At 41.9% G+C, this 25,144-nt stretch overlaps 1 protein-coding gene across 2 annotated transcripts in view; it reads right to left on the reverse strand.

Moving 5' to 3' along the window:
• Nucleotides 1-25,144, reverse strand: part of PHYHIPL (phytanoyl-CoA 2-hydroxylase interacting protein like) — a 60,378-nt gene that overhangs the window by 30,199 nt on the left and 5,035 nt on the right. The window contains exon 1 of one of the 2 annotated variants that reach the window (XM_075109531.1): nt 7,695-8,116. The exons of the other annotated variant lie outside the window; for it this stretch is intronic. Within the exon in view, the coding sequence (XP_074965632.1) occupies nt 7,695-7,800 (106 nt within the window). The 5' untranslated portion in view covers nt 7,801-8,116. Of the gene's footprint in view, nt 1-7,694; nt 8,117-25,144 lie in introns of those variants that run through there. 2 annotated transcript variants of the gene reach the window in all.

Below are 25,144 nucleotides of genomic sequence, written 5' to 3' on the forward strand. Positions count from 1 at the left end.
TGTAGAGCAGACTGATCTAGGTTATACAGGCATAACTGCAGGGTAAAGAGCGAATTCAGAGAAGCGAGATCAGAACACAGATCACCAGAGGTGGTAAAGCCATAAGATTAGTAGGCTGAGAAGAAAATTGCTACATCTCACTTGAGATGGAAGACGAAACAGATGAAGAGGATGCTAATGGCTTTCTTCTACTCAAGAAAAACAGGTTTTGTTTTTGAGATTTGTTGAATATATATAAAACTTTAAGTGAGGGGTTGACTTGGCATCCTGATTCTCAGATGCTGGAGGGAGTAGAATTTCTCTTCCCTAAACAATTCCTCCTGCCATTGTACTTATTAAGAACTCCTGATCTGCAGGGCTGAACATCGGCTGGCCAAGATGAGACTGATACATGGCAAAACAGCAAAGGAGCTGAGGTGTCACCTGGGCTACCACAGAGCCTGTGGCTTGTATGTCACTAGTACTAGCCTGTATGCTAGACTACACAGTTTGTCTATGTACTAGTGGCTACCCGTCTAGCATACAGGCTAAATAAGCATCTTTATGAATGATCTGGAAAAAGAGATCACATTTCTATATTGCACACAACATTAAAATAGAAGGAGCTGCAAGCACAAGATGGCTTAGAAACATAGGCAGAAAATTATAAAATGGATTCTGTTACAGAATAAATAAAAGAACATGTCTGGAAACTATAATCTGAAACAAACACAAAGAAGAAGGGAAATACATGGGAGACAGTAATGTTTAAAGGCCTTAATTATAACAATGAATAGAGAAATTAATTACAAAACCAGTGCTTCTGCATGTGATTCTGGCGTATTTACACGTGAAGTATTTTAGTTGCTTTATAAAGGATCTAGAAAAGTTTCAGTGAAGAATAACTGAATCAACAGGGGAACAAATGGAATACCAGGCAAGATTTAAATAGCTAATAATAAATAACTTGGTCAGTTATATAACAGTTAAAATAGTTAATAATCAATTACACAGTTTTGAGTGGCTTAAAGCTCTAAAAGGAGCTGAGGAGGGAGGAAGAAGGAAGGAAAATAACCCTAAAAATTAAATAATATAAAGGAAGAATGGGGATGACTACATTTCTTGACACAGGGATGTTGAATAGTCAGTTTCTAGTAAAGCCTAGCTGGTTATTAGTGGCATCATTGCTTATGACACAAAACAAGACAGGATAAAATACTTGGCAATGGTGAGCTGAAGTGAAAGACATAAGCAAATCATTAGTTTTCTTCTCTTCCACAATTCTAAAAATCATTTATGAAAACTTTAAAGTAGTTGTTTGGCTTTGTTTAGTATTTTTCTGTGTCCTAACAGTAAGAAATATTACATGTGAAAATCTTAGCCTTTGGCAAAAATGTAGACCTAAAATCATAAGTATTTTTCTTTACAACAAGAGAGCTTCTGAAGCTATGTATGAGATTTTAGCTCCTACCTGAAGCAGCATTATTGCTTGCCACAAAAAAAAAAACCCAAACCAAAACAAAACCAAAACAACTCACTATTTTTAAGTTCAGCCAGGTTAGACAAAATTTTATGGAAGAAATACATTTCTTAGTTGACCATTCCGTCATTCAAACCCTAGAAGAGTGATACAGTTTTCATTCTGAAGAAAGCGAATTTCAATCTCCAAACTTGCAGTTGGGGAGAGGAACTAAAACAACAATTAATATGCCTCTGAATTTTGTGTCCTGTCAAAATATCACAGTTACAAGCACCTCTCTGTTATGCTGGATTCAAAAATATGAATTGCTTATTCTTGTGCCCTGAACTCACAGAGTTTAACCAAACACCTGTGCAAGTCCAACCATTCAGGACACTAAGAATTACCGTGAAATTTGAATCTCTCAGTTGTTCTTCACATGGGAGTCTACCTAGAAATTAATTTTTTCCTCATCTCAGAGACTTACAGGATAACGTTTCAGAAATAACAGTGATACCACTCCGTAATGCCAAAAATGGGGTTTGAAGAATGCATCCAGAGACTGGATGATGCCACTTTATCCTCTCTGTTTGAAAGGCAAATGTGTACATGATATGGCCATGAAAACTCCCTTTTACAAACTCCAGAACTATCTTTCAGAATGGTCCAATAAATAATAATATACTTCTGAAATAAATAAGAAATAAGAAAACATGAGACATGCTCAAATAACATGGAAAGCCAAAGATGCAAGTTGTTTACATAAGACAGAAATGACATCTTCGCTTGCATGAGGTAATGCTTTTATACAAGCTTGTTAGACTAAACAAATTTGACTGGGTGAAGTGTTTGGAAGGTGATGAGATTGATTATGCAACTGAAACTGGCCAAGACACCAGTTCTGGCTTTGATCCTGATATCCAAATACTACCTTCAAATATATGAAGTGAACGCAGAAAAACAACTTTAAAAGTGCTTTAGTAAGATTGTATAGTTTAAGCCATCAAGAGTTAGAAAACATCAGAATGAAACATACTTGAATAACCTTAAATTGGCCCCTTCGTTTGTTCAGATTATGATATAGTCTTTAACTACATGATTACATACTACTTTTTCCACATATATTCTGACTCATTCAGCATACATAATGAATAGCGAGTACATAATGAACTATTTTCCTTGTAACAGCTATTTGCTGTTGTTCAGTGTGTAGTCCCAGGACTTATTTGCTACACATTAGTCGTATTCTGCTCTGAAGACAAAATTATGAATTTCATCATGGGTTTTTACATGCACCTCATGGGTTTTCCAGGCTTTTACAGTGCCTGGCTGCTTAACAAACATTCATTAGTCTATTCTGAACACATCTCTGTGAGGGAGGCAATAATACTGCTTCCATGTTACACATGGAAAACTGAGGCACAGAGAAGTTAAAAGATGGTTACTCACTTTCAGTGTCTATTTGAGGTGGTTAACATCTCTTTTCTCAAAGCATTTAGCATTGTGCTTTGTTCAAAGTCCTACTCTCACTGAAGTCAGCTGCAGCTGTTGACTCTTGGTACCCCTGAAGTCCTGACACCATGGTACCAAGGTCAACCACCCAGAAAAGCACAAGTAACAAACCCCTTCAAAAAGTAGGTAGGTCTTGCTCAGTTCCATGAAGAAAACCTGGAACAGACTCCAGGTTAGAATTAAAGTTCTCTTTCCATTCTTTCTTCCGCGCCTTGTTTACAATGTGCCATTGAACATCCCCAGTATTCACTGCACAACACTAAACATCCCAACACCATGCCATTTCTGCACAGAGAACCGAACTTTCACCATTTCCTAGCTTTCAGTGCTCAACTCGGTAACCTTAATAACCCATCATATGTCTGCAATTTCTTAGGTTTTACAAAATAACAACTAAAAAAAAGATTAAAATTCTACTTGTGGCTTCATATCAATTCTCATACGGGTAACCTGCATGCTGGAACATTTAGGAGCACAGCAACAGGCACAGATGCTACCACTTGAGCTAATGGGCCAACCATCGCTGGCTGCTGGTTGCAGCACCAGACTGCTGTCCTTCACGCAGATGAGCACTGGAAACAGATGTTGCATTTTGCCAGTGGATTTTAGATCTCTTTGATGGCAAATGAACAAGGAAAGTTTGGTATTCTGGGGTTGTGCGTGGCTTTGGGAGATAGCACGTGCTGACACTCACTAACCTTTCCCTGGCTGTCACACCAAAACATGGCCACTTCTGCCCTGTTCCTTGAACTTGTTCCTGTCCCACCCCTTCTTCTACTCCCCAGTCACACTTCAAAAGTCCTGTACTTTATTCCTAAGAAGTCCTTTCAATCCCAGTCTCTTTGCTCAGCAAGTCCTAGTTCCATTCCCTTACTCCTAACCACTGTGGTCCAAACTGGCCAGTACCCCCTCCACATTCTTGTATTTTCTGTCTGTTCTTTGCAGACAGGTCTTCAGGTTTACTCTTCACGTGTTTCCAATTCTCATTCCATCCTCATTAATCCAATTAATCTAATCTGGGTGAATGCCCCCTCATCTCTTTTCCATTTTACTTCCTGGGGTACCTTGCCTGAACCTGGATTACCTGTCTTGCTCCTTCATCTCTTTTTCCTATTCTCATGCAGGGCCATTTCGCCCACTGCTGCCTTCCCATGTAATCTAATCCTCACAAACATCCCCAGCTTCTAATTCTTTCCTTTTCTTCCACCCTTGACCAGTCACTGCCCCAGTCTCTATCAGCACCAAGCCCATCTGCCTTCGGAGCTAGTTTTCTTGCCACTCTTCCCAGTCCACGTCTCTGAACTTCCGACATCCTCATTGGAGGTTTGTTGCTCTGCTTTTCTCCTTTCTGCGTTCTGATAGGAGTCTTCTGTTTTCCAGCTCTCTACGTCGACCATAAGAGCACAGAAACCAGATGACAGAGCCGCTGCTGTCATTCTGGCAGGAACCCGGCAGCCGAAGCCCAGTATCTGCAGGGGGAGCACTGCACAGCTACAGTGTGGAGCTTTGGGAAATTCAGCCGCTAAAATCTAAGACTGTTCTACCAAGTCTGTGGAAAGCGCAGTTTTTTCAAAGGCTCATGATTTTCTGAAATCAGACATATATTCATAGAATTGGGCTGCTCATGGCACAAAGGGCATCCCTCTACTAAAGGTTTAATCCCTAGGTAGGGCTAATACAAATTTTATAAAAAGGTCACCAGAATTTTTACCACAGATTAAATATTCTTTCCTGGCCTAAGTTTACAGAAATAGAGCTGCAACGTTCAAACACACTAAAGGAAAATAACAAATGATTCACTTTTTCCTATACACAAAGTGAGTTCAGCAGTGTTTTAAGGTACTACATGTTAGACTGTGCAATAGACTAACACTAAGCTGTGCAGGTAGACCCACCTAAAATAACAGGAAAAAATAATGCAAGATGTATTTGTAAATAACAGAGAATGTTGAAAAATAGAGGTGATAATTGGCTTTATCATGTTGTATTCACTTTAAACCAAATCTTACCAGGTGTTTTTATTTAAAAAAAAAAACAAACCCTCCAAAATGGTCACATTAATTTTCTTTTATTTGACATTTGTAGGCTTTCTAAATGGTCTTGATTCAATAAGAGAGATAACAATACTTGTAAAAGAACACTGAAAGAAAACAGAAAAAACCCTAAAAATCTAAAAATTGTTGTGATATTATCAATTGTTTACTCTCCTGAATTTCTGGCTCCTGCATATACCTCCATAGGAGGTAAAACCCAGTTTTGTGAACACAAAATATTTCAATATTAATTCCTTCATCTTAGAAAACAGGAAAAAAATTTTGTTATCTGCATATGTATTCCATTCCTGCCTATGTTTATACTGCAGCATTGCCTGCAATTCCAAACGAAGCGTGCTGCAGAATTTATCATAGTTGGATATGTAATATTATAATTTCCTTGGCTGCCTTTACAGTTATTACAGGTTAGAGACGAAGGACATTTCCAAAATATTAAGATATATCATAGTTTCAATTCACTATGGGCAATATATTGGTATTTATCACAAAACTTTGATTAACCTCCATGATGCCAAAGTATCACCTTAAGAACTACATCTTTTACAACAAAGACACCCTAAAATAAATTGTAAGTATTTATAATATAAATGCACTAACTAAACCCACGTGCACAATTAGGGATCTAAATGTGTTGCGTATACATTTGCACGCTTACCTAGAAAGTTAATGCCCTAACCTTTCCTTACTTGTTTTCATGTTCCCATTAAAACATGCTTTTTGATACATAAGTGCCACCTGTAGGAAATACTGAAGTATGCTCAAGTGCAGTCTTGTGCCAAATTAGGTACCGAGTTGCATATTTTACTTGCCCAATATAGGCGCCTCCTTCAGAGTTTCAACCATGTATCGTAGGAAGCAATGACCCTGTATGATAGTGGCTTACTTAATGAAGATTAGTTTGTAAAGCCAGATCTCCAGGAAAGTTGTTGTTTTCCAGTGAAGCCTACTTAAAAGGGAATTAAAATTAAAACCACTATATATGCCATTTGCTTCTCTATATGACACTATTCCATAAAAATCAAGCAGTGCTTAACTACAGTATCTTGAGCCAAATAGAGCCTACTATGATTAACATGGAGTACTTCAATTATTTGGCATAGACAAATATGAAGGAATGCATAATTAATCCATTATCATTTCTCTCTAGTATTAATAAAAAGAAATATACATGAAAAAGTGTTTTAACCAAAGAACAGTCTAGCCTCCGCTACCATAAATGTAGTTCAGTTTCTCTAGGCAGTGAGTTAGGTATGAGTGGATGGAAGTGCATATTAGATCTTAATTCAAACATTAAAAAATTCAAAGAATTCCCAGTGCAGCTATAAAAATAATTACTGGGAAAAACTTTTCAGTGCCTGTCAATTTCTGAAATATTTCAGGAAAAATAAAGACCTTACAAAAATCCAGCATTAAAAATATGAAGCCTGTCTAGATAAAAAAGTGAGGTATTTCATCACAACTAATTTCTAAAAAAATAACTGAGAAAGCTGGACTGCCTCTTCCTATAACCATCACCTATAACAGTTTTGCTCCAAAAATATACTCAGAACAAGGAAATAGTTTCATTAATTCAACAGTACCATTCACCAACACAGTATCTCCATTCCTCGGTATATTTACCAGGTAACACAAATTCCACACCCAAAGCACATTTTGCATCAAAAATTGAGAAGTCATTTTAGATAATTCAACACTACATGAGAAGAGGAAAGTAATCTGATATAGGAACACAAATTACATGCCACTCTACAAGAAAATATTTTTTTGTTGTTTGACTATCGGTTTCTCCGTTCAGTTTTGCCAGTCGTAGCTGTGCATGTAGTTGTACAGTCTCTTCTACCAGAGTCAGGCACGTATATTTGTTTTAGCTATCCCTCATCACCACCTTACGTTTATTTAGCTGGTTGCTTCGACCGGATAACCTTTAATACCTGCACCTGCAACTCCAAACTCAAACTTGGCCTGTCAGACGGCTTGGTCCGGCAGTGCCCGGCCGGGGCAGGGTTAGGGCCAGGGCTAGGGCAGGGTCCGGGGCAGGGTCCGGGACAGGGACAAGGTCCGGGGACGGGGCAGGGGCCGGAGCGGGGCCGCCCCCCGCGCCCCGGGGCCCGCCGCCGGCGCGGCGCTGTCCGCGGTGCTGAACCGCCGGCCCCTCCGCGCCCCGCACAAGCCACCCGCAACAAGTTTCGCCGCCAGCCCACGCCAGCCAGCGCGTTCCTCTGCGTATTTTAAGCACAGGGACCGATACGAGGGAGTTTAGAGATTTCGGATAACAAAAGAGCCGCCAGGGCCGCCAGCCGGTCCCTGCACCCGGAGCCTCCGCAGCGCCTGCCCTAGCTCTCCTCGCCTCTCCCAGAGCGGGCGGCGGCGTCCATTCCTGGCAGGGGCAGGGCTGCGCAGCGGCTCGCCCAGGGCTGAGCGCACCGCCACGCAAGGCACGGCGCGGCGAGCGGCGGGCTCCCCTCCCTTCCCTCCAGCAAGGTGCAACCTTCTCTTTTTTCTTTTGTTCTCAGTGGCAGGAGGGTGGCGGCGGCGGCGGCGGCGGCGGCAGGGGTGGGGAACACTTGCACCTACAAATACATGGGGGATAACAAAGGACCATACGCCGCGGGGATTAATTTGCATTAACATCCATGAGGGCAGCAGCATCTTGGGTCTGCAGGGATTAGCCGCGTCGAGCCCGGACTTACCATCCCTATCGCAAAGCTGAATCGCCTCCAGGCTCAGGTTCTTGATCACCTCCTCGCAGGGGCTAGTGGGGCTGCTCATGGTGTGCGCCAGGCGCGGAGCCTCCATCGCGCCCCTCGCCGCTCCCTGCAGTCGCTCCGCCGGGGCTGGAGCCGGGGCTGGGGCCGGGCTGGGCTGGGCTGGCCGGCTCCGCGGCGGGCGGGCGGGCGGTGCAGAGCCGCGGGGCAGCGCTTTCCGGCGCCGCCCGGCTCGGCTGGGCTCGGCGGAGGCGGGCGGGGAGCGGATTTGTCACCGCAGTGAGGCGGGGAGGGGGCGGCAGAGAGGCGCAGGCTGATGGCACCCCGGCCTCCGCCTTTAAAGGGGCCGCCGCCGCCTCAAAACGGCGGCTCGGCCCGCTCCGCTCCCCGCACCCACCCCTCCTTGTGTAACAACGGCCCGCCGAGCTCCCCCTGCCCGTCCGTCAGTCCGTCCGTGCTTCCCCCGGCCCTTCCCTGCGCGGGAGGCGCCGGCGGGCCCGGGAGATGCAAACTCGCCCGTTTAGGCGCCGTCGGGTTCCACCCCGCGGGCACAGCTGCCCGCACCTGTCCTGCTCGGAGCCCTTTTCCCTTTGTCACCAGATTATTCCATAACCCAAGGAGAGTCGTAGAATCAAAGAATCATCGAACCATTAAGGTCAGAAAAACCTCTAAGATCATCAAGTCCAACCATCAACCCAACGCCCCCAGGCCTCCTAAACCATGTCCCAAAGTGCCACGTCTACACGTTTTTTGAGTGCCTCCAGGGATGGTGACTCCACCACCTCTTTGGGCAGCCTGTTCCAATGCCTGACCACTCTGTCAGTAAATAAATTGTTCTTAATATCCAATCTAAATCTCCCCTGGTGCAGCTTGAAGCTGTTTCCTCTCATCCTATCACTAGTGACTCGGGAGAAGAGTCCAACACCCATCTCGCTACAACCTCCTTTCAGGTAGGTTAGAGAGTGACAAGGTCTCCCCTCAGCCTCCTCTTCTCCAGACTAAACAACCCCAGCTCCCTCAGCTGCCCCTCATCAGATTCCTTCTCCAGACCCTTCATTGCCCAGTTGCCCGAGTCTCATCCTTGCAAAAACCCCAACAATTCACGCCTATTAATCCCCCTTCACTAAGCATGCCGTACACCACAACTGCTGTACATAAATCATGCTAAATTGCCAGGGCTGTGTGCATTCACCTTGATCCACCAATTATGCAAGAATTTGAAGAAAGAAATGTTATTAACTGTTAAATTGATAAAACAAGAAAAGCTGGCAGAAGGTTATAGATGGCAGGACAGGGTACAGGAATGAGTCGTTCTTGGCTACCTGCCCTACACGCTTTCCTCCTGCTCTTTTTGTGGCAAGGAGAAATAACCCGCAGCGTACTGGTGCTATTTCTACCAAGCTTTTGTGGAAAGTAAGATTTTTATTTTAATTTTTATTGTATTTTTATCAGGGAGAAACAATTCCATCTCAGTTACCAGTTTCAGGAACAAGAAAGGGGCCAGAAAAGGATTAAAAATAAATAAAGAGCAGTAGGAGAATAAATGAAACCTTGTGCAGCACAGCGGCTCCCTCCTTGCCACAGGGCCACCGGCTGGATGAAGGAGCAGCCTCTGGGCCTCAGGGGCTGTGGGAGCGAAGCACGTTCTCCAGTTTACAGACTGACTTTGGGATCAAGCTTGTGGTGCTCAGATGGGATCACTGGTCCACAGATTTCATCTCATTTCCTACCGCACATCACAATAAGCATTGCTGGCACCTATCTGTTGTTTCACTAAACTGAAATTGACAACATTTGGCTGTCCATTTTGAGACACCAGCACCAGCTGCTTTGAGAAACACCAGTTCATTGCACACAGGCCCCTGGCAAGCTTAAAGCAGTGATATACCCTGGTCAGCACTGCGTGCCAGGAAGTCTGGAGTACTCCTAAAACTCCCATTTCCCATCTTGGGAGTCCCAAGAGTCCCAGTGTCCTACCATGTCCTAACTGGTCTGGCATGGTAGCAAGCTCCACACACAGCCAGATGTTTGTCTCTCAGGGGTGGCTGCCTGCTGGACTTTGGGATTATTCTATTCTTCATTATGGTTTCTAGGGACACTAATCTGAGGAAATGAGCTCTGGCGTTACCTTTCACAAAGCCACTGCCAAGTGCTGCTGCCTGCGAGAAAGGAACAGTTTCAAGAGCCCCGACTCCTCCAGCACCTTCAAAGACCTGTAGTGCAGCATGGGGAGAAAATGCAGCACTGAGCACCCTTCCTCCACCATCTCCTCCTCTTCGCCCTTTCCCTTCCTCGCTTGGCTTCTGTTTCTTCCTTCTCTTTGACTCTCTCCTATTTTTTCACCATGAAGGAAAATGTATGCAGAGGGGTCAGACAGAGGAGAAATGGAAAGAGTGGGAAGGAAACCTAAAGGAAAAGAAAATTAAAAGGAAGCAATAACAAACAGGGAGGGAGAGTGTGAGTCAATGGAGAGGTGGGAAGGGAGAGGGAATACATGAATGAATGCACAGACAGAATGAGGACAAATGTAGAATGTGAGAGGGAAGAAATGAAAGTGGGTGAGACTGCATTCATCAGGTTTTAATTTTGGCTCTGGCAAGCATTCATTTCTTGCACAGAAGCAAAACCTTTATCCTTGATATTGCAACCGTTCTTAGCACACAGTCGTCTCCTACATAAGGCTGGAAAATGTCTTTCTCTGAAGACAGTGTATTTAGTCTCTCAGCCTTATGTTCCACATTCATTCCTTTCCACAATGTGGCAGACGTTTCAGCGGCTCACACAATCTTGTTACTTCTTTGCTAAAACATTACATAAAGTCCATTTGAAGCAGACCCTGTTCTTGAATAGTGAGAGTATTCCCATTTTATTCTCTCTGCCACTATTTTATATACCTTTCTCTTCTCTACTTTTTATTCTATGCAACTGAAATCAGGTTTTTAAGAACAGATGGATTTTGCATAGCTCTTTGAAAGCAGACAGCTTTAGGGGTGGTTCCAATTCCTCCAAGGCCTCTCATTTCTCAGCTGCCTTTTAGTAATAACCCCTGGCTGAGCTATATCTATTTGTCTCCCCACACCATTACAGGTTTCGTTTTTTTTTTTTAAGAAAAGACTGGTTAGTCTACAAATACTGGCAGACTTCAGTGGAAGAGCAGAGCAGAGAAACCCTTCCCACAGGTCTGCTTTTCTGAAGCATGAAACAAGCTGGACCTGCCTGAGACAGCATTTTGCAGAATCACACTTCAGACTTCATGCTTCCTTCAGCCAGTCACTACTCCCATCACCTGGGCTGGCTCTCAACATTTTTTAAAGCTCAAATTACTCCCAGATGTGATTCTGTTGTGCAATCATTCTGCGGTAAATTTAGTCCAGTCTCAAAGCACATGATACTCCCTTGATGCTTTTCTTACCTGTATGAACTGTACTCTGTCTTAACAAGGAATAACATTGTCTGAGGCACAAGGTAAGTTTGTGCTAAAGGGTGACAGAGTCTCAGCGTATGATCAGAAAGTTTATTCTGTGACGGATTATCCCTGACGGCATTTAGCAAAAAATGTCAGATATCACAAATATGGGTCAACATTATGTAATGGGAAGTCTGCCAATGGCAGCACAACATTAGAGACAGCAGCGTCGTGTTTAGAACTGCAAAAGCTTGCAAAGAATTTGCCACAACAGCAACCTTTAGCACTTTCAACATTAAACAGAGAATTACCAATTTCTGTAGTTCAAGAAGAGCGGGTCTGTTATTACTGCAACCTCACATAAGGAGAGAGAATCAGCATTTTCTAGCATGATACACATACCAGGAAACATGAGCTGTGACACACACCGCTTGCCTGGCAAGGGTCAACAGTGCCTTCGAATCCACAATCTCATTCAAGCCATAGAAGTGAGAGGAAAAGGTGCTGTGTGCTCCCTCCTCCCCACAAACCAACCCACACGCCATTACAAAGTTCTCTCCTGCCTGTGCTGCACTCCATTCCGGAAAAACTGTTCCACAGCAGCAGCAGAGTACAGCACAGGACCGCAAGGCAACCCCATTCTTTGTATTTGAAAACACTTTTGTATTTCACACTAGCAGGTTTTTGTTTGCAAGTTGTAAAAGAAATCTCCTTTCTCAGACTTTGGCAAGTCTCAGAGTTCCAGCTATTCCTTCGCGCTCGGGAATAAAAAAGACTTGTGTTATTGCTCAATTGGCTGTGCAAGGAGAAGGCAGAAAGGCTACATAGTTTTCAGGAAAGAAAAACAAGGGATGAAATAAAGACAGCATTTTAAAAATTATTATTATTATTTTTAATATGTCACTTTTGAGGGAAAAAGGAAAACATTAAAGGACAGATAAACAGAAGGATCAAAACCAGTATCCAGCATTTTGGGTCAGTCCTAAAAGGGGCATTGATTAAGCTTAGCAATTAACTCCTGAAGATTCCTAGAAAAAATGGTTTGCAATTTCAGTCATTCTTTGTCTTTAGTAGATGTGTCAGTGTTTCAAGTGTGCGAAGGCACATACTCGCAAAGGATTGTGTACAAGGTATTCTTGAAATACCATAGGACCAAAGTAAAATCCACTCACTGGTGACAGAAAGACAAAAAAAAGATTTAATACCCTAAGCAAAAGCTGTGACTATGTACAGTTTATGTGCAGTGCGACACAGCTTCCTTTTCTACATGAGACAGACATTGATGTATGACAATCCAGAGCTCTAGGCACGGTATCTCACTGGGAACCGATTAGGTTTTTTTATCAGATAGCAAAGCAAGAGCCTCCTCACATGCTCAGACAAGGAGGATGATGGCACAGGTCCCCCTTTTTTTTCTTTATGAAAATCCAAGGCAGATCAGCAGTGCTTAGTCTTAGCCCTGGAGTGAGTCCCTCTCCCTCTTTCTCCCACTCTCTGCAAAGCTAACAACCGCAGCCAGGCACCCTGACACTAAGTCCAGCAGTGAGGCAGCAGCTCTCTTGGGAGAGGCATCTGGCTGCTGTTTTGTGCTTTGATGTTGCTTGCAATGCTGGGAAGCCCTCACTGTTCCTGGGAGCTCTCCAGTGAGATGTACGCAGTAGTTCATACGTCTCAAAATGTCTCTCCTTCCCTGTCAGAAAGACTTTATTTCAGCAACTGCATTCCGTTCATGCATTCAGGCTTTTCTTGCAAGGCCATAAAGCATAATTTAATACATCACAGGTACAATTCTGAGGTAAGCTTGTGAATTCTAGTGCCAGGGGACTTACTCACAAATCTATAGTTTTCTGTATAGTATGTTGTGAAAACAGCTTCCATATAGGGAAAAGCTAGCCTACTACTCAGATGAGAAGAAAATTGGACTGTGAAAAAGGCAACCAAGGGGATATGTGATGGAGATTCACTAAAGTACGAGTAGTACAAACAGGGTAGCCAAAGTCTGACTGTTTGCCAAGTCTCCCAGTACAGGAGTTAGAAGGTGTTAATAGTGACCAGTTTCAAAACAAGCAGAAGGCGGTACTTCATGCAATTGGTGTTAGACTTGTAAGGCCGAAGGACAGTGTCAATGCTAAAAGTTTCAAGGTTCAAGGAGACGCTGGAAGATTTCATGGAAAATAAATCCTTTAGAGTTACTAAACCCACAGGTGATTCAGTGTCCCTAATGTGAAAATTATTAGTCTGGGGAAGAGTTATTGAAGACTGTTATATGTGCTTGTTCTGCTCTTCATCTTCTGTAAACATCAATTTTCAGCCACTGCTAAAGAGACTGTACTGGGCTTGGTAGGTCTTTGGTCTGACCCAGTACAGTCAAGCAAATGCCCTGGTATCTAAGCCTTTGTTCCTTACCACCCACCACCACCACCACGCCATCCTCATTCATAATGAACACTTCAGAGTATGGAGCCCTCCAACTATATCATCTGGGTGTACAACTCCCAACCTACTCTGAGCAATGTAAACAATTAAAAGGAAATGCTCCTGTCAGACAAACAGAAAGAGATGAAGAAAATTATAGTTTTATTAATGCTATTTATGCTGCTGTTTTCTGAATTTCAGTTTTCTGATCAGCTCCTGAACAAGCATTTAAGACAGACAAATTCTTTCATAGACAAAAATAATGTGTTTGTAACTTCATAAAATTTATTTGTTGCCTAATGGGCACAAAGTGCTCTTAATGCTTAGCATTATCATTTATTAATTTGCTTTTCTTTTAAGCTTAGCCCCACTTTATTAGATCCATAGCATCCTTAGAGAGCAACTAGAACCTTCTGTATTTCCTCTCTCCTCTGTGCTGTTAATCATTCTTCCTATTTTAGTATCATTTTCACATTTAATTAGTACTTTATCCTCCAGATATTGGACCATATCTTGACCTTTAAAGGATACTACCAGCCACTTATCCTTGTCAATGATGACTGCTATTCAGATTTACTTTCTGTCTACAGTACAGTGGCCAGCCTGTGATACCTTTAAGTGGTTGTTAGCCCAAGCTGACTTGTTTTGGTAATTCTCTTTGCCTTTCAGTAACTCACAAAAGCCTTTGTAAAGTCTTGATGGTATTCTGTACTCTGCTAATCTTCTGGCTTCATCTTAAAAAGAAGTGGAGGGATAAACATTCTAATCTGGCTGGCTTAGTTTACTGTAGTACACCTGTGTCATATCTCGGTCTCATTATACTATTCACCTCCATATGAATACATTTTCCCCTTCTGCTTTAATATTTATAGTATTTATTTCAATCTGGAGCGATGCCCATAAGACAATAGTTTCCATAGTTACTCTTAATTCAATTTTTAAAGACTTGTGACATGTTAACACTTCATTAGTCTCCTGATACTTCCTCAATTCTCTGTGGGTTTTTTTAGCAACTCGTTGTTCCTGTTCCATCAGTTCTATAAATACCTAAAGGGACACCTCAGACGTATTTGTTCAAGCGATGATATTTCATTATGTATTTCTTAGTTACTATTTCCCAGCAGTTCACACTTACATCAATGATTTCTTAACCAAGCCATTATTCAAAGTTTAATCCCCTTCCCAATAAACTTCATGGCAAAAGTCCGATTAGTTTTAGTGGGAAAAAGAACCAGTCTCGTATCTCCTTATTACAAATTAATTACAATTAATATTTTCTTCATCAAGTAATTTTGTGTTATTGTGCCTTCAGGACTTATAACACAGTCTCTTCATATTATCTTTAACCTCTTGGCAAATGTTTCAGTGTGTCCTCATGCTGTCCCTGTTTTTCTCATGTGCACTAAATTTGGAATATAAAAGCCTGTTTTGGTGGCCCTCCAGTTTTCTGTTTCCAGTGCAGTTTGTATTTTACTTTTACTGGCTTAAGTAGCCCACAGTGACCCCTTCTCTCTTCAGTGTTTCCCATTTTCATTGGAACAAGATAAATTTCTGCTGGCTTTCCATTACAGTATCTTCTTGAGTCTTTCCTACCGCCCTTCCCCATTCCACAAAGGCTTTTCTTAAACTCTCTTGACTGAGCCTGTGAACTAGATTTTCCTCATAGTACTACATCCTTTCATTGGATGACATCAAAACTCTTCAAAGACAGCCAAGAAGGAGGTACAGTTCCGTAATATATAAAGTTAATAAAGAAAGTCTAAGTAGCTAGTTCCTCAATGTCATCTACTAATCCAGTTTTCTTATAACTGTAGACCTTTAAGCTTTTTGTCTAAGCACAGAAGATGGTCATTCTAGATTAATGTTGCTGCCTGCCAGCTTTTGTACCATCGGGATCTACTATGACTGGGGTGACATGGCAAGACAGGAGAGATACCATTGTCCCCTCCCCCACTGCTACCATGAGCACAGCTAATTAACTGCTAAGGAAACAGAAGGAAAATTATGTTAAATGAATGAGAGGATGAACACCCAGACATTCCCTCTCCTTGGCTCAGAGCCTGGATGCGTAGTGAGACTAGTCTTAAATTTCACTCATTTGACTCATAGTAACTTATTACAAGCCCTTATGCTGTCTTTCATATCTATGATTATTTAAATATGTGATCCACAATTAGAATTTCACAAGGAAATGCATTAGAAACAGCAATTAAGAGCTATGTTTTACATATTTTTGCTCTGGTAGGAACGTATGCCCACTTAGCACCCATATACAGGCAGATTAGATAGAGAGAGCACACGAACAGACAATAAAGTGACCATTAGTTTATAGCATGGTTTTGTTAATAACATCCGTAAGCATTTTAATTAAACCGTGTTCTGCTGTGAAGGATGTTCTATCACCTCTACTTGTATTCTGAATATATTGCAGCCCTGCAGTATGTTATTTATTGATATTACAGCAATCCTTACAGATTTCCAGTTGTTGTACATATGCAGTACCCCGGAGTGCTTAAAGTCAGTGGAGGAATTGTGGCATTCTGTGACCCTTGAAAATCATAGAACTGACTCCAAAATCTCTTACTGACTGATTCGCTCCTCTTGGTTCTGAAATCAGGCTGCAGAGCATAGTTTCAAAGACCACCTTTAGCCTAAGGAGCTTATTTGCCTTAGGATCTTTCTGCAGCCAGTGGGGAGCGGTAAAATCCTCAGCAGAGTGTCTCAGTGGGAGCTCATTGTAGACGCTCCGAGTTGCCCCAGAGGAAATGCCTTCTCTTGATTCTCCAGGAAGCTGGGGGAAGAAACCATCCTAAGGCTTTGTGAATGCCCCCTAAATTATTCTTATACGTGTTTGCAACAGCTGTCTCTGATAATCTGCAATATAATTTGGAATGAGAAATGAGACCAGCAAACAAATATGGTAAAACTCTCTCTCCTAGGCTAAAACCAGCCCCTCACCTCCTTGTCCAAAGTTCAGGGGGCTTAATCTACACTACATACTCACAGGGACAGTGCTGGCTGCAAAGCAGAACAAGTATTCATTTATCCCGGCACAGCTGTTGCCTAATGACAGAGGTCTGACAGTGGCTCCTGTGTGATGGAACGCGGGTCTGTTTTCGGACTTGTCTAATCACTGCTTATCTGTGACCCGCTGAACTCGCATCAAAAGCCCATCATCTGTAAACTCTTTTTCTCTCATTTCCTCTTTTTCTTCCATACTAAGTGTTACTCTGATATCTTACTTGAGCTTTTTATTGCCAAATTTACTAGAGTTATTTCCGTATGTTTTCCTTTTAATACCAGTATTTTTCTTCTTAATCTTCTCTGTTCTTATTTTTGTGCATTTTTAGTCTAACCTCATCTACTCCCATCTATTTCAACACCAGCTTCTGACTAATATATCTCCACATAAATTCAGTTTAGCCACAGACAATGCTTTTTTAGGATTGACCACGTGGCATCCGCCTAGCCATTTCTGGGGTGGGGAGGGGAAAAGAGGTAGAGAGCAGCAAAGAAGCAATAAATTGCTTTCTATGTTGAAGCGGTTGGTTTTATTTTAGTGAAATTAAATTTTCTGGTGTCTTGTCCTTAGCATAACTATTTACAGTAGCTGCTACTAGACAAGAAATCTGTCTTCATGGGTTTTATCAGCCTCATGACATATTCCTTGTCATGCTGTGGAAATATGAATTTGTGCATATAAGTGACAGAAAAATTTTACAATAGCAGATCCAGCAAAGCAACAAAAGTAATGGTGTATTCAGAGTTTTGTACTTTAAATGCTAGTCATCTAGATTAGTCCTACTATTTTGCATGGGCAATAGCTATACTGCTACAGTTTATTTCCTTAAATTATTTGAGCAGTCACTAACCTTTTAAACGTTTTATAGCTGTAGCTCCGTCAGATTAATTTAGAGGTTGCACCAGCCTAATTATACGCACATCTACAGTGAAATAGCTAACGTCATACAAAAACTGAGCACAAAACCCTCTTAATTTCTGTGTACCACTAAACAGCTCCTGCCAGGAGTGAATTAGCTGTGGTATTAAGACAGTACTGGAACCTGTATGTATTTCTGGAGCAGAGCCAAGTGCTCATTCATAGTAAAAACTCTAGAAACTTATTACTACATGTGTGTTTACATTCATAAAATTTGTTCAAGCAAAATTATTCAGAAGAGGCAGATACAGCACAGAGTGAGCCTAAGGAGAGATGGAAAATTGAAATTCTTTAACACTGACCAAGGACTTCACATTTGCCTAATAGTGCAATAGAAATGAGTGCCAGTGGCACTAAATTACATCCAAATCCTCCATTCTCTGCAGAGAGTCCAAGGCCTGAGCAAAAATCTCTATGACTGCTTTTTTATCATCTGTGCTGTGGTTTTGTTCTTCCTTGAAGCTGAGTAACATATCACTATGAACTAGTGGAAGCAAATGAGGTATAAATCAAGCTAAGTCCAGGGGTTAATGAGATTAGCAGCTATCAGACCCATAGGCTATCTATAGCTTGACCACTAAGTCTTATGTCCTCAGGAGTTAATAACAGGGCTATCACAAACACCAAAAATGCACGTAGACTGGCCTCTACCTGAATTGCAAGCACACCTTCCTGCTTCCAGCACAGGAGCAGTGATGTCCAATAAACACATGACAGCAAATAATTCAGGGAGAAAACACAGAAAGGTGCTCCAGGATGTTTTTGGGGCTTCTCACATGCTTAGGAGGGATAGGGATGCTTACTGAGAAATGAGACACACATTGGGAAGCCCAGCTGTGAAAACAATGGTTGGTCTCCCCACTCCTCTCACCAGGTAGTTCAGAACTACCTTCTTAATTAATTAAAAAAAAATCTAAAAAAAAAAAATGCAGCGAACATGATGACTAATGTGGGGAATACCAAGCAATCTGGGTCTTGGTTTTATTTTGGTGCACAGTCCTTCAGTATTTGAAACCGTGCCACCTAGAACTCATGAGAACAGTTGTTATCAGCAAGCATTATTAAATAGCAGACAGTTTGGACAAAGATGCTCACTCCCAATGTGTGGCTGTTTGGTTGCAGAAGGCAAATGCCTGGGAGGTGCCAGGAGTGTCAATACAGATATAGGAGCAAGCAGTGGGATTATACTACTCCTGGTTTGGGGTTTTCAGCACTCTTTAAAACAACTGCCTGACAGCACTGTCTAAATGGAAATATTATGCAAGCTTTATGCAAACTGTGAATTCATCTTGGACTAAAACCTCCTTCCCATATCTTGCTGGGAAAAACACATTATGGACAAATATATTCAGATTGAAATTGCTCATGCAACAAGTATTAGAGAAAACGTATGGTCTTATCCCTCATTTTGGATTTCTCCACCCTCTCTAGGGATGGTGATCTGAACTCCTTATACTCTCAAACTCTCACTGACCTCAACAGAAAATTGCTCATCTCGAAACACAGCTGAGCAGAGCCGCCAGCTGCCTCTTCTTCAGCCACGTGTTCCCAAACTGAGGTTGCAATCCCACGTGCAGCTGCAAGGCAGACAACTGAGAGGCGGGTCAGTTCTCCAATCTATTATGTGGTGGTTCCACAGGCTGTGGGAGCAAAGGCTTTGCTACAACAATGATCATGGGTATCTTCTTTCATTGCTTTTAAATTGTTTTCTCCTCTTACTCCCCCTCAACTAGCCATGGAGTCTTATTACTGCTTGATCCATCTGAACCCTAAGGCAAAGTTTTCAGCACTGGGCACACTCCTGCCGAGAGAGTTTTGTATGAATTATAAAGTCAGGGCATTCAAATAGTACATCAATTCCCTTCCCGCAGGCTGTCTTCATGAACGCTTATTCGTCTTGAAATGATGGTACACTAAGAAGTCACTTAAGCTCTTAAGCTTCCCTGATCTCATGTCACAACTTCAAGAATAACCAAAAAGGAGGAGGAGAGTGCTCAGGAAAACATAAAAACAAAACCTACAGTCAGAAACATTTCTGTTGCTGCAACTGCTGTTAAATAGAGATCACTCCCTGCACAGATAAGGCACAGCAGTGTGTTCTGCTATATAGCTCATAATAAACTTTGATTCGGTCCAACATTTTTGTCACTAAAAGATTATTCCTGTGGTGTCCTCCTTGCTTTGGGAAAGTAGACAAACAGATAGAAAGCCCCTCTGCAGGCACCCTTCCAGAAACTGTAACAGAGGAGAAGCAAATAGCAGAATATCCATTCCTTTTCTGTGTGGGAGGACTCTTGGCTATTTCTGACAAAGAGAATGTCATTCTGACAGAGACATATCTTAAAAATTATTTTTTTCCTGACATTACGTTTAGCAGTATTGGTAACCTTTACAAAGCACTCTTGTATTTCAAAGATAACATCACCACATGAACGCTAGCGGTGCACTTCCAAAAAGGCTAAGCAACACATTTCTTACAGCCTTAAATTATGTCTTCCAGGCCTACTGGAGATCAGAGGGGTTTGCACAGGGGAGCAACTAAATGCAAGTCACTTGTGATGTTCTACCTGCTAACTAAAGAGCAGACAAACACTGACAGGCTGGGCTGGAGCTGCAGGCACACAATGCTTGCTATGCCTCATTTCAGAAGTATAGCATTGCTTTCCTTTCTCTCATGCCCTCTGTCACATGCCAGCAAGCAAACAGGAGCATGAGAGCAGCTGACCGCTTACTGATGCCAAGGTGCTGTATGTGGTGTACTGTAACAGCCTGTGCTCACCATCACGTGTCAAAGGAAAGGAGGAGGCAGTGTTCCTCAAGCCCTGTGTGAGGCTGGGAAGGAAGATGAAAGGAAGCCACTCTCTGTACTCTTTATCCTCTCATGGGAGCTAAGCAGAGAAAGCCAGATTTGGGAAAATGTATGAATATGAGACCATGGCAGCTTGTCCCCTTCCACACAACAGTGATTGCAGGAGTGCTGTCAGAGCTGTGACACCAGCTCTCGATGCCGAGTTCACACAGTTTGGGAAGGCGGGCAAGACGGAGGCCCAGGAGCCCCTCTGAATTCTGATACTGTTTCTTCCCTTCCCAGGGCACAGCGCAGTGGCTGGGACAGCCAAAGAAATGTGCACACAGCAGAGGTGCTATCAAATCCTCTTTGCCCTTCTCCCCAAAGTGCTTTCTCCTGCTCGCTCTCTTTGCTTACCAGTGGTTTCTGGGGGAAAAAAGAAAAAGGAAGAACAACAAGGGGCAAATTTAACTTGCCATTTCCAGAGATGACACAGCACTGGTGCAAGGGTTAGCAGGTGTGTGCTGGTCATTCTCCTCTCCATGAGGACAGATCAGGGACACACAGAGAAACCATAACTCTTAGGGGTGAAGAGACTTCAGCTTGACATGTACATTCCAACTGAGTAGCTATCATGTATACCCCGACTTAGTACCCCCTCTCCACGCTGCCCTAGCTCTGGGTCTGCAGGGTCTCTGAGCGGCAGAAGGCTGACGTAGAGAATGAACTCCACACGTTTCCATCATTCAGAGGCAGTTTGTCAACTGTTTGAGGACCTGTCCAGGTCAAGTTTGATTCTATTTTCAGAGCTGCATAATGACATCTACCCATGATTGGCAGCAAGCATTGATGAGTACTGTAAACAACCCATTTCCAAATGTATAGCCATGTGTCTCCTTTCTGCTCCAGGCAGCTTATACAGATCCATTGATGGTCGTTGCTGTTTAATATGGTAAATGATTTTGGATATTACAGTCTTCTCTTATGTAATCTCCTTACGTAAGGTCTGAGAAAGAAAACATGTAAAGAGCAGAATTTGAATGGAAAAACAGCAAGGGATCTGGAGCTCAACAGGTATTGCCATCTTGAAAATCTTTTCTGAGTGTCCAAAGCTAGTAAAAATCCAACAGAAATAAAAATCACCCTCTTTTAAATATACACAAGAGTTTCACCTCACCACAGAATCCTGTGTGATAATCCACTACCTGGTATTTAGCTAACCAGATGTTCAGGGAGTGAAATAGGGGGTAACTAAGCAAGTAAGTTTTAATCCTAAGTAAAACCAAAATATAACTGAACAAAAAGCTCCCAGAACTGGAGCCTGGAGATTACAAATGGTTTGTACCTGAGGTAGGCTCAGGTTGGAGGAAAACAAGTTGTTCTTCCTCACTAGCTACCACATGGTGACACACGATGTCTGACATTTTTTGCATGCTGACTTATGAAACCGTGCGGTGCTACTCCATCCAGTCTCCCTATGTGCTGTGCCAGCACAAGCATACTGCTTGTTGCTCCTAAGGAAGAGTGCATTCATTCATTATTGCTTGTTCCTGATAACCTATGCTCGTAGTAGAGAAGGACAGGGAATGACTTCGAATGTTTGAAATCTTGGTGGCAGAGAGAGGGGAATGTAAAACAAAAGATAAAGAGAAGGGAAAAGAAGCAAGAGTAGCAGAATGGATGGAAACTGCGGAGAGGCCCTTTTGCCCATTTCATTCATATTTATTACTGTCTGCTCTGTTCTTCTCTTTATCTTCATTTGCCATATCACGTGTCATAGTCCAGGCTTTAAGAACATTGTGCTCAGACAAAATAGGAAAAAGCCAACACACACAAGACCTGAACATACCGGAGAGATTAATGATGTTCATGGGTGGAGGCTGTTTATAGTAACGTGAGAATACCTCAACAAGTTTCATACAGAAAAAAGGTCAGAATCAGGAGAATAGGTGTACTGTGTTTACTTCTGTGCATGAGGCGTAGAAAGCTCACAGATTTACAAAACTCAGTAAGTGATGAGTGTTTTTAACTGCTTTTAGATGAAATTTGAATTTGTTCTTAAGAGAGCTGAGAAAATACTGGAAAAAATCCACCAGCATTTGCTCAAATTTTTTTATGAATTCAGTTCATCTGTGTTCAGTTCCGACTATGTTTGTCCTTCATATACATTCTAATGAATGAATTTGCTGGTGATGAGACTCACAGAAACTGAAATCATTATGCAAATTATTCAGTGAAGGATTTGGAATAATGCATTGGTAAAGACTGGATTCTTAAAGAAAGAAGCACCTCTGCCCTGTCGCTATGTTAGTTATAAACAAAAGGGCTCGTATCTGTTTTTTTCTTCTACTCAAAAAGCTATAATTCTGAAATTAGTCCACACTAAAATGTTTTTTCATGCTGGACTTTATCAGCCTGTTAAATGGAAAACACAGCCTAAACATGCATATTTTATCAAATGCTTGAAAATTATTTTCCATTTACATTTTTTCCTTAAAATGCAAAAAATTTGTTGACGTGCATTTCCTTGGCAGTAAGCATAAGGTAAAAGTCAAGGAAAAAAAGGTTACAGCTCCTAACATTGGCTTCATTTACAATTAAATATCACAGGCAGAAGAAATCCAAACACTGTACTTGCACCTGCCTTCTCTTAAGCCCTGTAGCATAGCTCTGATATTTCAGGGGTATTCAGAGGTAGGGTAGATACCTCAGAGTTAAGATAGAGAGAATGTCCAAAAAGAGGGAAAGTAAGGAGGAAAAAACCCACCAAAACTAGGGGAAGATATACTGCATGTTCTTGCTTCATAGATGAAAAACAGTAATGACGTATTGATCATCTGACTAGATTCAGTCAATTAAGACAGTGAGACTTCCACGCGTTTATTACTGAACTACTAAGCGCGAGCAGATGTGTTACCGCAGCGGCTGAGGATGTTAGCCCTACTGAGCTCTCTGGCTCTGTTGCTCAGTGCTGTTGCTGTGCACACCAGCACTGCAACTCTCCTGCTTTGTTGTCCTATGCCCAGCAAGTGAATCTCTTTGTCTGCCTCGCTGGTGCTCTATATGCAACCAAGTTCATCACACTTTAGACAGACTCCTTAAGACATTTCTGGAAAGCTGGTAACCCAGCGACTGAAATGTCTAAAACAAGTGTTCTTTGTGGGGCAGACTGATAAAAAAAAGAAATATCAATGTTTTTAAAACATTTTGCTATCATCACACTGAGAAACAGAGACCTGGGGGATTTCATGAAGCTAACTTTCTGCTCAAAGATATCTTTTCTATTAACAATTTTCTTTAAGCTATCTCTGCAATAATTACAATATTCTTAGAGTGCTCCTCCTCCTTTCACTTGCTGTGTTGTTTTCCATCATAATCAGGAAGTTGGCTGTCTGGATCTCTTCATTCACTGTGACACTGGACTTAAGTCTAAGGCGCCAATGTCTTTCGAAAGGTTGCACAGGGTGGCAACGCTTTGGTTCTGAAGATGATTTGCATCCAGGCACTGAATTCTGAATTTCAATTTTTTCTTGACCTATGTTGAAAATTTGCACTCTTTTTTTCCCACTCCTTCTTGGAGGGAGATACTCAGTTATCCAAATATTTCTTTTGGACACAAATATAGCTTAGTTGCAAAAATAACTGAATGTATATGAACGGCAGACCTTATTTATAACTGCTCTGTTCCATATGTGATTGATTGCCTCCAGTAAGGATACTTAAATGTAGCTGAGCTATTTGTGTTGGAGGCAGTGGCTGCAGAGCAGTATCATTTGGCAGTCACCAAATAGCTGAGCTTTCTTAGTGCTCCTCTGTACGTGCCCCAGCAGACATTATTATTTTAAAAGTCACAAATACTGCCTATTGGAACTCTGAAGTAACAGTTTTTCTCTGCTTCTGCAAACCTTTTGCTTTTCCTTCTGCACTGAAGTCATAGTTTTCACCCTTCCCCTCTCAACCCTCTTATGCTGAAATGCCTTTTTAATTCATTCACTCAATAACATAACATATGCAATATAAATACTTTTTTGTATTTATATGTAAACACTTATATATTTGCCAAATAAAGAATAGGGGTCAGGAAGAGTGTAAGGATAAAATATCTCTTATGATGTCCCCTAAAACAGAGATTATTTCTTTCTTCCCAGAGTGATAGCAAGAAGGAAGTTCGCTGACTTCGACGCATGGGTTGAAGCAGAAGGATCCAGCCCAATTACCCTCAGTGGAACAGCACAGAAGGATTTTCACAGGAAGACATTCCAAAATGACATCTGGAACTTGACAGCACTGTATTTCAAAGTTGATTAGAATAATTAGTTTATACCTGTTACAACACTGTCTCAAGAAGTTTAAACATAATATGCCCTGAAAATACAAAATGATTTGGCAATAATCTGGAGGAATGCTTTATGTGCAGCAGCCCTGAAAAAAGGAATGAAGTGATTAGAGGGTCTAAGCAGCAGAAGCCCTGCTGCTTTAAGAGATGTACATGTGGATGTCTATTTCTAGAATCTGCTTCTAAACTAGCAAACGTGTCCCTAAAATAACATTACATCAAAACACAGACTAAGTCAGAGGGGAATACTGGCAAACACCACTGCAATGTAGAGACCCTCAGGGTTTCTACTTAAGAGTAAATAGTTCCACTCAGCTGCAAATATGCAACCAGAACTGCTGAAAGGATTAATTATGGCCTACTCATGTGTCACCTCTCCAGTACAAGTCCTACTGAGAATAATAAAATATTGGATAGCAATAGGTTATAACATCAGGAGTTTTGAAAGCATCGAAACAGTGACACTCCAAAAGGACCCCTTTTTACTTAGTACACAAACTCCAGAGAAGAGCAGAACTGCTGGTATTTTGGAAAGATATTGGCATGTCAT

This window comes from Phalacrocorax aristotelis, chromosome 14 (assembly GCF_949628215.1).
Source record: "Phalacrocorax aristotelis chromosome 14, bGulAri2.1, whole genome shotgun sequence".
In the NCBI taxonomy this organism is placed as follows: Eukaryota; Metazoa; Chordata; class Aves; order Suliformes; family Phalacrocoracidae; genus Phalacrocorax; species Phalacrocorax aristotelis.